The sequence below is a fragment of the Hyperoodon ampullatus genome, assembly GCF_949752795.1.
Source record: "Hyperoodon ampullatus genome assembly, chromosome: 11".
Lineage (NCBI taxonomy): Eukaryota > Metazoa > Chordata > Mammalia > Artiodactyla > Ziphiidae > Hyperoodon > Hyperoodon ampullatus.
Window position 1 is genome coordinate 48,178,744 of NC_136924.1, and position 15,562 is coordinate 48,194,305.

Below are 15,562 nucleotides of genomic sequence, written 5' to 3' on the forward strand. Positions count from 1 at the left end.
GGCTCCAACGAGGAAAGAATAAAAGTATGAATTAGAGGTTATGGTCCCACTAGTCTTCAGAAAACTTGAAGAATACATAATTCCTACTTTAATGAGCTCCCTAAGTAATGACCTGTAGTTAAACAAAATGGGATGTGTCTATCACTGGATAACTCAGGGACAGGAAAAGTGAATCAAGAAACCAAGACTTAGTCTTGTTTGCCACCATATTTTCAATGTTTTTCTCACACTCGTGTGAGCAAACGAGTGAATGAAACACGGGTATTCAGTAGAGAGAGTGATAGGATAGATGGAAGAATAAAATCTGCAGTAAAGCTTTACTTATACACCCTCATTAATAAAAAGGGATACCATCTTCGTGTGTCATCCAGATAATGAAAGCTTCAAAAATATTTCATTGAGATTTTGATTTAGAAATCATTTTAAATGTGTTGTTCACTTTGTTAACATCTCCAATTAAATATACTGAAAAGAATGTAACCTTCCTTTGATGCTGAGGGTCACGTCACACCCAGCAGTCATCACACAATGCTATATATAATAGAGTAAAATGCTCAATGGCTGAAAGATCTGTAAGATTGTGTGCCCTGATATTAAATGACCCCAGTTGGCTACTTTTTCTGATGCATTGGGTCTATGTTTTGTCATTTTCCTCTTGCTGTTTCCATCTGTCACTTCTTCCTCTCACCATCTACTCACCACGCCCCATACCCACTACTGTGCACTCACTGGCTCCCTTCCTAGTTTCCAGGTCACCACCTCCCATAGGCTAGATACAAAAATACAGTTAGTAAAATGGTGTCTATTAGTTCTGTGGGTAGAGTTTGATAGAAATAAAATACATGTGTTTCCACAGATGCATACTATGTATTTTGACACTTCCTTATTCTTGGCTATATCGTGGGCAGGTAAAGTTTTCAGATAAGATATTTTCTGGATAACAAGGCATTCCTTAATGGACTTGATTCATTGAAAAAACAACAGCAGGATTGATAAAGTGCTGTGGTTTGCCTGATTAGTTTATGTCTAGTGACAAATATGTCACATCTAATGAATAAATACCTGTCACATTAAAAAGACTAGAATTCAATTCTATCTGCACACACAGGAAACAAAGAATCTTGAGGGTGATAGTAAAATTATATAAAAGAAAACTTTGACAAAATTGCACCGATAGACAAATAGCTCCCGTGTGGCTGGTAAGGAGATTATGGGATACCCTGTAATGAACAATTAATGACTCCTTTCCCAGGGAGATGAGAGTGGGAGAAAGAGAGGATTTCTTCTCATCCTTTAAGTTTCCTGGCTGGCTTTGATTTAAACGAATCTCATTAGAGCAATCGTGATTTTAATTTCCTGTTCACAATGACCTAAGTAGAGTATATCTATGGTCCTGCCTTCATTGTGTAGCTAAAATTTTCTAACTGTAGTGCTCCACGGTTCTGTCAGAGAACCTCACCTAATGGCACCACACACACAGGTAATCACACGATATTGTTAGAAGGTAGGGATCATGCAGAAGAGAAACCATGACCCACCTTCATGAGAACACATTCTAGCTCTCATGTGTTTTTTCTCTGCAAGTGCTTGACAGTTCTATTTGCTGTGTTTTTGCCACAAACTGGTGGTATCAGATGTGTTCCCAGGAATTAATATGGGGAAGTTCTTTTACAAAATTGCCGTGCTGAGTCAGGAGAAAAATTAAAGACATACATGATCAGCCGTCTAAAGTAAAGAGTGCTCTAGTCTCACGTTCTCTTTGGCATATACTCTTCCATGTAAGCAATCTAATCTCATGTTGGCCAGAAAAGTCAGTCATGTTTCTAAGGATTATTCCTGACAAAACCCTGCAGAAGCTCAAACAGTGGAACAATAAGACTTCTAATCAGCTCTCTTTCTTTCTCTGCCCTAAACTGGTCCTCACCGTTTCTTTCTACTCTTACTTTCTTCCCTTTGGATAACTGCTTTGCCCCTATTTCTGTTCTTTTCACCTCTGTATTTCTATTCTTCACTTACCTTATTTCTCTCCACACTAAAATATAAACACATTTGAAATAAATCTTTTTTTTCTTGCCTAAGACTCCTGGGTTTTCAAATAAATTCTATAAGTGGCTGAATGCCAAGAAGCGTAGTTGCCTACCTGCCTATGGCACACTGATACAGGAAACCTAAAAATTAGCATATTCAAGCAAAAAAAGCTATATAAATATATGTCTAGACTTTTTGGGTTTTACACACACACACACACACACACACACACACACACACACACACACACACACACACACACACATTCATATGCCCATACAGGAGATTAGGCCTAAAGTGGAATTTCGGCTGATTTCTTTTTGTAATTGCCACAAATCTCTCCTAAGCCAAGAAAATATCCACTTTGAAACTAATATTTGCATATACCATGCACAGAAAATGAGACAGATATATTATCTATCAGTTTTTCCTCATTTATAACAAAGGTTAAATATTGCCTTCCTCCTTGCTCTCTTTCCCTCTCTTTTCTTGAAATGGAAGTCTTCCACTAAATTGTGCTGACTCCAATTCTCATCTATGCCCTCCCCTTGTTTCTGGGTCCTTCACCTTTCTGTCTGCATGATGTTTCCAGGCACAGCAAGCTGCTTTCCCACAAGCAATCCTGTAGCTATGAGCTATCATTCAGGAACCAGAGCAAATGAAGGTGGAAATCTCTCTCTGATTCCATTCCTCAAGTCTTGTCATTCCTTGAAAGGCATCTTTGATGAAACCTATGGCTGCATTTTTTGCCTCAATATCAATCTGGGTATCAAACTAATGTCCCGAGTGCAACGGGATCTATCAACTAAGTGGGTAAGGTAGCCTTTATTTTGAAAAATAAACAAAGATTACATTTTAATGCCAGTTTTCTGTGACAGATTTCTTTCATTCCACATATGATTCTGGATGTAAAACTGTTTCTACAATGTATGATCTGTCCTCCCAAAATAAGAACATAATGCCAGGACTGGAGACCATGGCTCTCGTCAGTATGAGTTCACAGAGGAGAGAGAAGAACACCAACTATAAAGGAAATCAAATGCAGCCATATTGTTTCTTGATGGCCCTCTAAAAATTAAAAATATATATGAGATAGATATCTTTGAAACTAGAACCACGTTTCCTGCTATGGATTTCAATGTTATGCATGAATTTTATTCTATTTTTTTAAATTTAATTTAATTTAATTTTTTATACAGCAGGTTCTTATTAGTTATCCATTTTATACATATTAGTGTCCATATGTCAGTCCCAATCTCCCAATTCATCCCACCACCACCACCCCCCACATGAATTTTAATATATTTACTTTGTTTAGAAGAAAAGAGTCTTTCTGAGGGATTAAAATATAAATAATCATAGTAATGATAATAACAATAATAGCATTAACAGTAATATGTGCAAGCCTGAGCACTTTCTGTATAACAGGCACTTATTTAAACTGTTCACGTATATTAACTCTTTTAATCCTATAACAGTTCTCTGAGAAAGGCACTATTATCTGCATTTTAATAGAGGAAATGAACAATAACATTAACATGACTGAAGAGTGTTTAGATTAATGGTAAGTAAAGTTTAGATGAAGAATTTGGAAGTATGCATATACTCAAGTGAAAAAGTAGTAGTGAGAATTGTATTTCAAACAGAAAAGTTTAAGTTGTGTGAGATCATCCAACTCAGTCTCCTTAGGATCAATGCCTACAATGGAGGGAAGGTGAACGATTAGGTCCATAATTGATAGACAAATAGATGCATCGCAGATATACTACTAAGAATTACTATGAAATGGATAAAAGCTCTCAAAATTGAAAAAAAATCATTATTTTTAAACTACACGAAATTGAGGTGGGGGAGGTGTAGTGGAATCCATCGCTGCCAATTTATGTTTATTTGAAGAAAAAATGGCCTTGGACTCAGTACAAAATTTTCAGATACATATTTACCAAAAAAAAACAAAAAACAAAAAACAAAAAAACCCACAACATATCCCTCTTGGTCATTAGTCCCCAGTTTGGAATCAAAGTTTTCATTTTCTATTTTGGTGAATTTTATTTGAGAATTGTCCCCCCCCCCCCAAAAAAAAGGGAATGTACTTTATAAAAGCTGAATTTCCTGTCCACACATACAAGTGAAAAACTAAGGAGCTATTCATTTGATCACAGTAAGAAAATACAGCATGAGGTTGTATGATTCCCCCCCCCTTTGACTATCATTGTCTGCTTTCTTTGTGCTAAGTATGAGTCTAGGAATAATAATCATTTATTGTGGTCCACAGTTGAGATTCCTGAGCTTGTCTTCAGATAATTATGTCTGTCTTCATGAATCAGCCAGAATCCCAGAGACCCACAAGGAGAAAATGTCAGGAGTCTACTTCATGCTTTTAAGCAGAAATTCTCAGTGAAAGATGTTAGATTAATTATTGAAAAAAAAAAAGGGCAATGCAGCCACACTTTCTGAAATAATACTTATTTTAGATAGAATTACTTGACCTCTTCAATTGAAATTTCTTCCCACATTTTTGATTATGTGTTATGGATTAAAAATCTCATCTCTATGGAATTGAGCAATCAATAAAATAAAATAAATTTAAAATGTCCAAAGAAAAAAGTGTATCAATAAGAGCTAAATACATTTGAACATGAAATGTAGTTTAAAATACAAACTTTAGGAACCTTCTTTTCCCTGTAGAGCTTAGAAAAAAGAAAAAGGTACATTTCAAACACCACTAGAATCTTTTGTTTTAATCGAAAGTTTACTCAAGCTTGGCTTCTTTCAGTAAGCATTCTTATTTTAAAATGTTTTTTCTTATTTATGTTAATTTAAAAAAATTTTACTTAAGTGTACTCAACAGATGAGCCTTAAGATATTTCATTAGTTTTGTTGTTTTAGGGAAGCGGATAGATCCGAGAAAGGAGCTGGAGTAGATGACAATGATACTGGTTCTTCATTTGATTAGTTAAGCACTGAAAGATATCCCGAGAGTGATTTGGGGCAACTGAGTCAGACCCACACGCAAATACGAAATGATTAAATGAAAATGCAAACAACAGCAGCCCGGGAGCATCGCCCGGTGAGAGATAACGCGGCAGCTCGCTAATTGGCTCACAGCAAGCACGCAGGATGACGGATTTCAGTTGTGGTATTGCTGGTCTTACTTCCCCCAGCACCATTATCTCAGAGTGACACTTCCATTACTCTGAGCGGAGAAAGATGAACGTCACCTGTCAGGGGCTGGTTAATTGTGTTGCTAGATGTATGTTGCCAGGGCGCAGGTTGGACATTTATGAACATAACTGCTTCCTCTGATGTCCGCCATCCTTCAGGGATCGATAGGGCTCTTACAGTAAGCGCGTAATTGAGTGAAGGCACTTACCACTGAGGGGCTGAAGACGAGCCCATTGTGTGAGCTTCATTGTCCATACATTTACCATAAATGAGCTGATATTTGCCATTTATTGTGTGCAGCATTGTGGAAATGGAAACTAATGCGCCACTTTCATCTGTTTTCTAGATAAATGGGGAAGACGCCCAGGATCGGGAGGCGGCAGTGGCCCTGCTGTCTAGTGATGAGTGCCGGAGAATCGTGCTGCTGGTCGCAAGGCCGGGGAGTCAGGTCAGAACAGAGAGAGCAAAAGTCTTGAGACTGCACTTTAGGTTCACTGTCTGCTATTCTCTAACAGATCAGTGCCACTTACGTTTGTAAAACCAGGCATACAAAATATAATTGAGTCATCTTTCCCAACTGGCCAACCTTATCAAAACAATTATAAGTAAAGACTCCTTAATATGGCTTCACAGAAAGGCAGCTAATCATCTTATTTTTTTGAAAACACAAAATTGAATCATTACTCTCTCCTTCCACTTGCCAGTTATTTAGATTAATTCATAAATGAAAAATGATTGACTTTACGTGATATTTAATTCTGTGTGGATCCTTGCTTTAGGTTTTCATCTAAAAATACTTAATTGGCATATTAAGGTATCTTGAAAGAATCTCTAATGAGAGAAACATTAGCATATCTAGCTATCAACTTAAATCTTTTTAGAGTAACTTTATCCAATAAAATACCTTAAGTAGTACAGTGTAGTTCCATGTGTAGTAAATGAAGTTTACTTGTGACAAGTTTAGTGTGACAAAAACAAATTGATAGCTTTTAAAGAATTTTTTTATATCTTTACAGAGGGAGATGTCATGAAAGTAAAGGAGAGGTAATGGTGGAAGAAAAGTACTATTGGTACTTCTTTTTATATCCTTTTTATCCCCCACCACAATGCAGAAAGGACATTACATTGTCACCATTCTATCCATCTGTCAGTGCTGGATAACCAACTTCAGTGAGTGAAGTTGGTTATATCACCATTTGTCTTTCAGGTTATTGATTTGATATATTTCAGACTCAATAACTACATACTATCTATAAATTACATTGAGTAAGTGTATGTCAGTGTCAGACCGAATCCTGTCCTGAATATAGTGGTTTTAAAAGATCACCCTTTCTGCATATATTTCCATTATGCCCTTGACCATTCTGAATGGTTCCCATGAAGCCTGCTATAGCCTAGGGCAGACTAAAGTTACACACCTGAGGTCCTAGGTGTGGGAAAGGAAACTCCACAACTGGCTGTGCTGCCTATGTGGGAGTGAATTATTAAAATACATATGAAATTGCACTAATTACCTGGAAATTTTGCAAACCGGTTAATCTTAATGACCCCATTTTCTTGAAAAATAACAGAATAAAGGGGTTAAATACATATTAGATAAATTAATGGTAAATTGAAGAGTACTCAATAGTCATCCTTGTTGTAGAAAAGATATTTCAACTTTATAATGTAGTTTCCCTGCCCTTTCCATGTAACTGCTAGAGAACCTCATTAATTTAGAATTAAATCATTTCCTTTACTATGCCACATAACAGCTATAACATACTGTGGAAAAAATAGAAATTAATAACATAAAACCAGATCTTGTTAATCTTTGATGGCGTACATATGCTTGGTGAAACCACTGGCATTTTTGAATATCTGGTTACGCTCCTGACCCAAGAGTCAATGTTGGAGGATGAATTTTCAAACAAGACTTTCTTTCCACAGTTGATAAAAGATGGTTGTCTGACTCTGTAGCCTATCATCCTGTCTGTCAAAATCAAGATCTGGGGCTTCCCTGGTGGCGCAGTGGTTGAGAGTCCGCCTGCCGATGCAGGGGACACGGGTTCGTGCCCCGGTCCGGGAGGATCCCACATGCCGCGTAGCAGCTGGGCCCGTGAGCCATGGCCGCTGAGCCTGCACGTCCGGAGCCTGTGCTCTGCAACGGGAGAGGCCACAACAGTGAGAGGCACGCGTACTGCAAAAAAAAAAAAAAAAAAAAAAAAAAAAATCAAGAACTGCCCTAGCCCTTTGATCCTGAAGAAGCTGTCATGACACTGGAAGGCAGCTAATTGCCTTTAGAAAATCAGATCTCTAGAAAAATAAGGAAAGAAAATGCATTTTAATACCATAATTTTAAAATGTAATTTAAGCAATACATGCTATAAGGTGGCAAAAACAACACAAAACTTGTATTTATATCACCATATTTTCCCATCAGTTTCAGTATATCTCATTATTGCATTTTTTGCATGTGTATTTTATTTAGGGATAGTATAGAAGTTTTAGTGTGCTTTTTCTAGCCTTTTTTTTTTTTTTTTTTTTTTTTAATGTTTCAAATTCTCTCTACATTCTCGGAAATGATCAGAGTTGCTGGGGGCAGTATTGTGCAACCATGCAATATTTTGAAATAACTCAGTTCTTTCATTCCCTGTCAACTTACTTTCATTTTCTGCCCATTTTCTTCCTCAGACCATTAAAGATATTGCTATTCTGTCCTATTCCCCTTGGGACATTGGGGCAGAGAGGAGTCTTGTAAGAACTGTAGAGAACTTTTGAGACAGTGCAGGTTGTTTCTTTCTCGGAAATGCCACGTGTGAGCCTCTACTGTGAAAACAGATCCCCCTGTGTAATTATGACAGCCCCCCTGTTTTCCCACGGCTCAACTCAAGGGAAAAGTTTGTCTCTGCCACAGCACTGAACTCAGATTGCCATGAATGTGTGTGTAGGGGGAAGGGAAATGCGACAGGGAAGGGAGGTGAGCCAGAAGAATCTCTCCTGACTTAGTGTGTTGTGTATTCCTCCAGCCTAGAGGGAAGCCTTAATCAAAGTAGACATACACTATGTAGTAGTTACACATGGCAACTCAGGGATCTGTGGGGTTAGTTAATAAGGAAAGAGTTATAGGAAAGCATTAATTTCTATCATTTGCTCTCTTTGTCTTCCCCATCCCTTCATTTCAATTGCAAAAGACTCTGTTCCATCATTCACTGTATCAGTGTTGGCAGATATTTTGTTTTGACCTGATTAAAGAAAAAGTCCTTGCTGTGCTTATAAAAAATAAACATTTCTAGCTTTAAGTAATTTCTTTTGGAGCCTGGCATTTGCAGCTTTGGGAAACTTAAAAGGGATTAAAAAATGTAAAACTTGGACAATTATGAATTGGACTGAATTTAAATTTTTAGTCAGCTTAATCTTCATAGCTCATCTGCATATCAAAGTCACTGGGGTGGAACTTGGTCAAGTTATTCAGGCCACAATGAGATAAATGAGGATGAATAAATGCGATGCTTTTGGCCCAGTCAAGTTTGAAATAATTTAAGGTCTAGGTAGCCTTTAGTAAATAAAAAGAAACCTATGATTGCCTTCATTTAATGAATGTGATACATATACACTAATGCCTCTTCTGGTGCAATTTAATGTCCTCTCAGGTTCGTTTGTTTTTAAGTTTTAGAAGTTCAGTTCTCTTAAAGACAAGCTTATTTTTTGTGTTTGTTTGGTGGTTACCCATTTGTGCGGTGGTGAAAACATCTCCCACTGTTGTCAATTTTGACTCACTAGAAAGTTGCTGTTTCTTTGTAACACAGAGTAAAGGGGAGCTTTGACAATAATTCAGTTAATTCAATCAGCACAGACAGCTAATTTATGTAATCCAGCTCCAAAAACCCACTTTGAGGCAAATTATCTGAATTGACCGTCAACACTTATCATATTAGCAAGGTAACCACCAGTTTTCCACTTCCTTTCGTATTGAGAAGCCAAAAGGATTTGTTTGGTTTAGTTTGTGTAAGACTACCACAAGAATACCTACCTTCAGCACCCACAAAGAAAACCCTGCATGCTTCACACGGTTCCCTCACCCTTACATGCACATTTAAGGTCTTTTTCCTTGGAACTGGGTCTGAGAAATGAATCACAGTAGTCACGGCACAGCATCACTCTTTATTGAGAGTAACTTAGAATTTTCCCTTTTTTTTTTTTTTGAGATGAAATAAATGTTGTCCGTATTTGTGGCAAGCAGCCATCTTGTTAACTTGAAAGTCAGCCGCCTAAAAATAAAAAAACAGAATGAGGGTAGCATCAGTATGTGTGTGTGTGTTGGTGGGGGGTGCTTTGTGTGGAGTTGCTTTGGGGGTTGTTAAGGAAAAAGGCCCGATTGTCTCATAGCCCTATTAGGACCATTGCAGTTCTTTAACACGGGGACTGTTGGGGGTAATGAGCGTGACAGCTGTGGATTATGTAGTATGCTTTTCATACACTTTGAAAGACGGTGATGTTCTGTGCTGTGAGGTCTACTCAGTTATGAGAGAAAATCTGTAGCTCTGTTTCAGGGAAGGATAAAAGACATGAGTCCAATTTTTTTTATCACCTTTTCTTCCTTCTGAGAGGTGAACTATAGGAGGCTGTTATTTTGAAGAGAATCATTATGATAACAGGAACTGGTCAGGAGTCACCATTTAAGTTTACCCTATTTTAGCTTGAGTTCTCATTAACCGAATGTAATGTACTAATGTATGCTTTTGCAGCTGGATGAAGGCTGGCTGGAAGATGAAAGGAATGAATATTTAGAGGAGTTAAACTTGTCGATGTTGGAAGAACAGCATAATGAAGCAATGCAGCGCACTGCCAGTGAGGTGGAGCAGGTAGAGCCACAATCTGAACTCCAGCATTTGAAACGATGCTAGTTCTTTTTTAAATGTGTAACCATAAATGGAATAAAAAAAACAAAATCAAAGGGTTTGACCAAACATCTCTGTGATGGTAATTTTTGAAAGCAAATGATCATCTCAAATGAAGCAGAGGGAATAAATACAATTTTTTTCTATGAAGAATACTTCTACTTTGGGAAGCTTAGGGGCCATTGTGGAAAGTACAGTAGTATTCAAATGCTGACCCAGGCACTGTTCAACCTAATTTGGAAATTTAGTAGTAAAAATGCATGTTGCTTCTCAATATACCAGCTAGAGATAAACGATATCTCATGAGGTAACCCCTCCCCCCAAAAAAAGTAATTTTGTATTTTAAAATATTAATGTATGTGTTTGAATATTTAGGCAACTTTAGGAAGATGATGACATGATGTAAGCCATCAACCTTATTTGGGTATTTGGTATCATGATTACACCTTTATACTCCTGAATTAAGAGTAGTTCAACTTGAGATTATTGACATCATTTTGTCTTAAGGTCATATATTCATTCAACAAAAAATTCTCAGCCCCTAATATGTTTCAAGTGCCACGTTTGACCCTGAGAATACAAAGAAAATGAGCAAAGTTCCTGCCTTTAAGTAATTCATAACTAGTGAAAGATCACAGTGTGGTTTGTGGCAAACCGAGTCTTAGTATTCTTTTCATTTTTGTTGTTGTTGTTTTTCTACTAGACAAAATCAAGATCAATATAGCCTAGATTTTTTTATGTCAGATTCATGTCATTCATTTGCCTGATATAATTTTATTAACACTTCCGCTGTCAATCCTCTTATTTGTTTAATTATCATCCTATTCTCAACATTAATTCTTAATTCACCCTAAAAGGTAATTTAAAAAGAATCCTGGCAGTTAGGCTTAGCAATATAAAACACAAACATCCTATCACTTTACCAAACTGAATGATGAGATGCATTGACATGCTGGCATCCCATAACAAGGGTGTGTGTGTGTGCATGTGTGTGTCTGTGCATGCGTGCTCATGTGTATATGCTAATAAATTATTAGGTTGCAAACTACAGTTGACAGAGCCATGTGTGCTACACTCTGTGCTCACCATGGATGCTCAGTGGCCACTTCACAAACCAGAGTTCATGCTCAAAAGCAAAGCTGCTACTGTAGCAATTGCTTTTCAATATAAAGAGGACAGGTTGAAATTTTAATGTATGACTTCAACACTGGCCACAAATAAAGATATTTTTTGGTGGCAGCTGCAAGCAAGAAAGTCCTTGCTCCAGGCTTTTTCTCTCTTAGATAAAAAATGTGACCTGATACAAAATTGACAGGAGGATGTTGGAATAAAGAAAGAAGGGAGAAATCCTGTCCAGGTGAAGTGATATGGTGTCAGATGCTGCCTACTCATCAGATGTAATACAAATGCTAGGTCTTTTGAGGTAACACAAGATGTCCCTGAGGTGAGATTTTCATTGTGTAGAAATTTCTCTTCACCATGAGACTGAAAAATGATGAGAAGTACAGAAACCTTTAAAAGTCCTTTGCCCTTATAAACAATAATACTACATTAGAAATGCCTTGGTAGAAACATTGCCTGTCACTATAATAATTCCATAGGGAAATGATAAATTATAGAGTAGCATTATATCAGAAACCAGGAATTCTAGGTTTGAGAATAGAAAACTGTTTTCACATGTGCTCATAAACCAGTGACAAAAGAAAGGGAAATTCAATTAAAAATTGCATATCCATATTTAAAAACTAAAATACATATCCATCTGAAGGTTTACTTCACATGCTGTCCTTGGTCCTGTAACTGTTGTTAACACACATTTTGCTAATTAATTTGTCTGTATCATTTATTGCATGAAAAATAAGAAAAAATACTGCCTTCCTGTATTTTTTCAGCTTACCATTAGATAGGAGAAAAAATATAAATGTAAGTTATATGGTATATAAACTCAAATGTCCAATATCAATAATATCCTCTGGGAGTTTTATGGCGCAGTGTGCAGATGTCACCACATTTGATGCTGTTGTCAGCTTATAACAAGGGACATAAGGATGTATCAAGCTTTCCATTGTTAGTTACAGTTACTTATGTATAATATTATTTTTTATCAATAAGACATTTTAAATCAATCTCAATATGTTGTTAAGAAATGAGGAAAAATATTTTAGGGAAAGATGGAGGATCCTAGACTAACCTGATACGTGCTCATGTTCTCCCCCCCACCCCCGTTCATTACACTTTGTTCTGCCATTACTTAGGTGGAAGAAAACAACAATTATCTTAACCTTCCAGACATGTTTTACATTTTATCACCCATTCTGTCTTTCTTTGACACTAACAAGCTTGATTATATTTAATTATATAATTTCCTGCTAAAGGAAAAAAATTATATATATATATATATATAAAATAGTGAGTAAACTGAGACATAAGGAGAATACAATCTAGAAACTGCCATGTAGACTTTTATAAGAGAAGTGATGGAAGAAAGAGTAACTTTATCCTATTCACAGAGAAACAATTAGATGTGCACTTCCCTAGGGCAGTGACAGTTAATTGTTCTGCATGAAAAGCCAAAAATTACCAGGGAGTGAAGTTCACATATATTTACATACCTATCTCAAAATATGTTTTTTGACATTATGCCCATGTCTGGCAATCAGTGCTGCTCAGATTTTCAGGGGAGCTGTCATTTTACTCTCAGTAGAATAAAACTCACCTCTGAAGGAAATTACTGGTTAAGAGTAGAAAAATCTTTTAAAGTAACCCAAGTGAGTCTGAAGACATTACTGTTGCTTTTGAACAACGTGATTTGGAGATGCACTGAGGTCAAAGTACATGTATGCAAGAATACAGCATCTTGGACATGTAAGAAATCCTGGCCCTGGGTGATGGCATTGGCCCCCTTGACCTCTAGCCTAAGAAGCTACATCCATCTGGGATTAAGTTTCCTCATCTATAGATGGAAGGTCCTGGGCTCCAGTAACGAACCTATTCCTGAAATTTTGTGATGTTTGGCTTATCATTATCAGTGTATTACTAGATCCAATTAAGTCTTCTCTGAACTTGAGAAAAGTTCAGGAAAAGAAAATAGTAACAAAATGATGTGGCTTCTGAACTCTAGGCCTTCCTATTTCTGAAGACTATTTCAGCACTCTGTCTTACTCATCCTTTTGTGTGTTATCACCACAGAAATTCATAAAGTCACCTCATTTACACACCTTCCCTCCAGTTTCCCAACTGAGAGAAAACCTTAAGACAAGAATCACTTATTTAAATGTTTCCTGTTTTATTTATCCTCAAGTGAGTAGCATAGCCATATTCAAGCAGCTTTTGTTTTCTTTATATTCAAGCATAAAAAGCTGCCATGAGCTAATTGCCTTTATTTCTAAAATTGTTATGGATACTAAAATGAGGGCAGCTTTCTAGGAACTGCACTTTTGCCAAGAAGCACTGTTTTTTCAAGCAAGTTTTCCAACAATTGGTGTTTTTCAAAATAATTGGCTTTCTTTCTTCTCTCAACTTTATTTTCTTAGCCAAAAAAACAAGAAGAAGAAGAAGGCACAACAGACACGGCAACATCCTCATCCAACAACCATGAGAAGGACAGTGGAGTGGGGCGCACAGATGAAAGCTTGCAGAACGACGAGAGCTCAGAGCAGGAGAATGCAGGTGAGGATCCCAATGGCACATCTTTGAAGAGCAAGACAGAACTGGGGCAGAGCCAAGACACTCTGGGAAGCACTGAACTTCAGTGTAATGAGAGCTTCGTGTCTGGTGAATACATCTACTCAGACTGTACTGGCAACCAAGATGAGGAGTGTGAAAGGTTTCGGCAGCTCTTGGAGCTCAAATGCAAGATTCGGAAGCATGGAGAGTATGACCTGTATTACTCAAGCAGCACAATAGAATGCAATCAAGGGGGACGAGAGGGAGTGGAGCACGAACTACAGTTGCTTAATGAAGAACTAAGAAATATTGAACTTGAGTGCCAAAATATCATGCAGGCTCACAGGCTCCGGAAATTAACAGACCAGTATGGAGACATCTGGGCATTGCACGATGGAGGATTCCGAAATTATAACACCAGCATAGCTACGCAGAGGGGAAAACTAGATGACATCCTTGAACACCCAGAAAAGTCAGACAAAGACAGTTCTAGTGCTTACAATACAGCTGAAAGCTGCAGAAGCACTCCACTCACTGTGGACCGTTCCCCTGACAGTTCCCTTCCAAGAATGATCAACCTCACCAATACGAAAAACCTGAGAAGCACAATGGCAGCCAATCAGTCCTCTTCTGGACAGAGTAGTAAAGAGTCAACCAAAGCCAAAACCACTGAACAAGCTTGCGGCATTGAAGGCAAAGAGAAGACTTCAGAAAGCAGCAAGCTTTCTGATCCAGAGAAGACCAGCGGTGAACAAATCCCTTACCTCTCTCCTTACCACAGCTCCTCCTATAGATATGCAAACATTCCAGCACATGCCCGGCATTATCAAAGCTACATGCAGTTAATTCAACAGAAGTCCGCAGTCGAGTATGCTCAGAGCCAGCTCAGCTTGGTGAGCGTGTGCAAGGAGTCTCAGAAGTGCTCAGAACCCAAGATGGAATGGAAGGTGAAAATCAGGAGTGACGGGACAAGGTACATCACCAAGAGACCCGTGAGGGACCGCATTCTGAAGGAGCGTGCCTTAAAGATCAAGGAGGAGCGGAGTGGCATGACGACAGACGATGATACCATGAGTGAGATGAAAATGGGGCGCTACTGGAGCAAAGAGGAGAGGAAGCAACACCTGGTGCGGGCCAAGGAGCAGCGGCGCCGCCGAGAGTTCATGATGCGGAGCCGGTTGGAGTGTCTCAAGGAGAGTCCCCAGAGCAGCAGCGAGGGCAAGAAGGAGGTCAACATCATTGAACTGAGTCACAAAAAGATGATGAAGAAGAGAAACAAGAAAATTTTAGACAACTGGATGACAATCCAAGAACTGATGACCCATGGGGCCAAGTCCCCTGATGGCACACGAGTTCCTAATGCCTTTTTGTCAGTCACCGCGGTATGACCGAATGGATGGAAGGCAGCTGACTTTCAGAGTGTGCTACCAGTTTGGGTAGAGGATGCTTGCCTCGTTCAATGTGGCGTTTTTATATATATTTTGTGACTCTTTATAGTTTAAAGTTTTTGTAAGCAAAAATACCTGCTAATTTTTCATTTGTTTTTCATATACTGGTACCTTCTTTTTGGCTGAGATTTTTCTTTAACTTGTGATATATTCGTATTACTCATTTATATATAAAAACAAACAAAAGGAAAGAAAACAAAAAAAACTAACAAAAACACTGAGGAGCTAATTAATTTCCTATTTTAATGTATCTATTGTAGATCTGGATTTATTTCTCTAGTTTACTTATTTTCTACTTTAATAACAACTTAATGCCGAAACATTTCTCTGCTTGCTTCTTAGCATAATACATATGAAATCAAACCTGTTGATAAA

General features: G+C 37.8%; 1 protein-coding gene across 2 annotated transcripts in view; it reads left to right on the forward strand.

The window, feature by feature from the left end:
* PDZRN4 (PDZ domain containing ring finger 4) overlaps nucleotides 1–15,127 on the forward strand; it is a gene marked incomplete at both ends in the record, with an annotated part of 371,596 nt that extends 356,469 nt beyond the window's left edge. For both annotated transcript variants that reach the window (XM_079715656.1, XM_079715657.1), the window contains 3 exons: nucleotides 5,540–5,641; nucleotides 9,921–10,037; nucleotides 13,607–15,127. In XM_079715656.1, the coding sequence (XP_079571782.1) occupies nucleotides 5,540–5,641; nucleotides 9,921–10,037; nucleotides 13,607–15,127 (1,740 nt within the window). The remainder of the gene's footprint in view (nucleotides 1–5,539; nucleotides 5,642–9,920; nucleotides 10,038–13,606) is intronic.
* Between the last annotated feature and the right edge of the window lie 435 nt (nucleotides 15,128–15,562).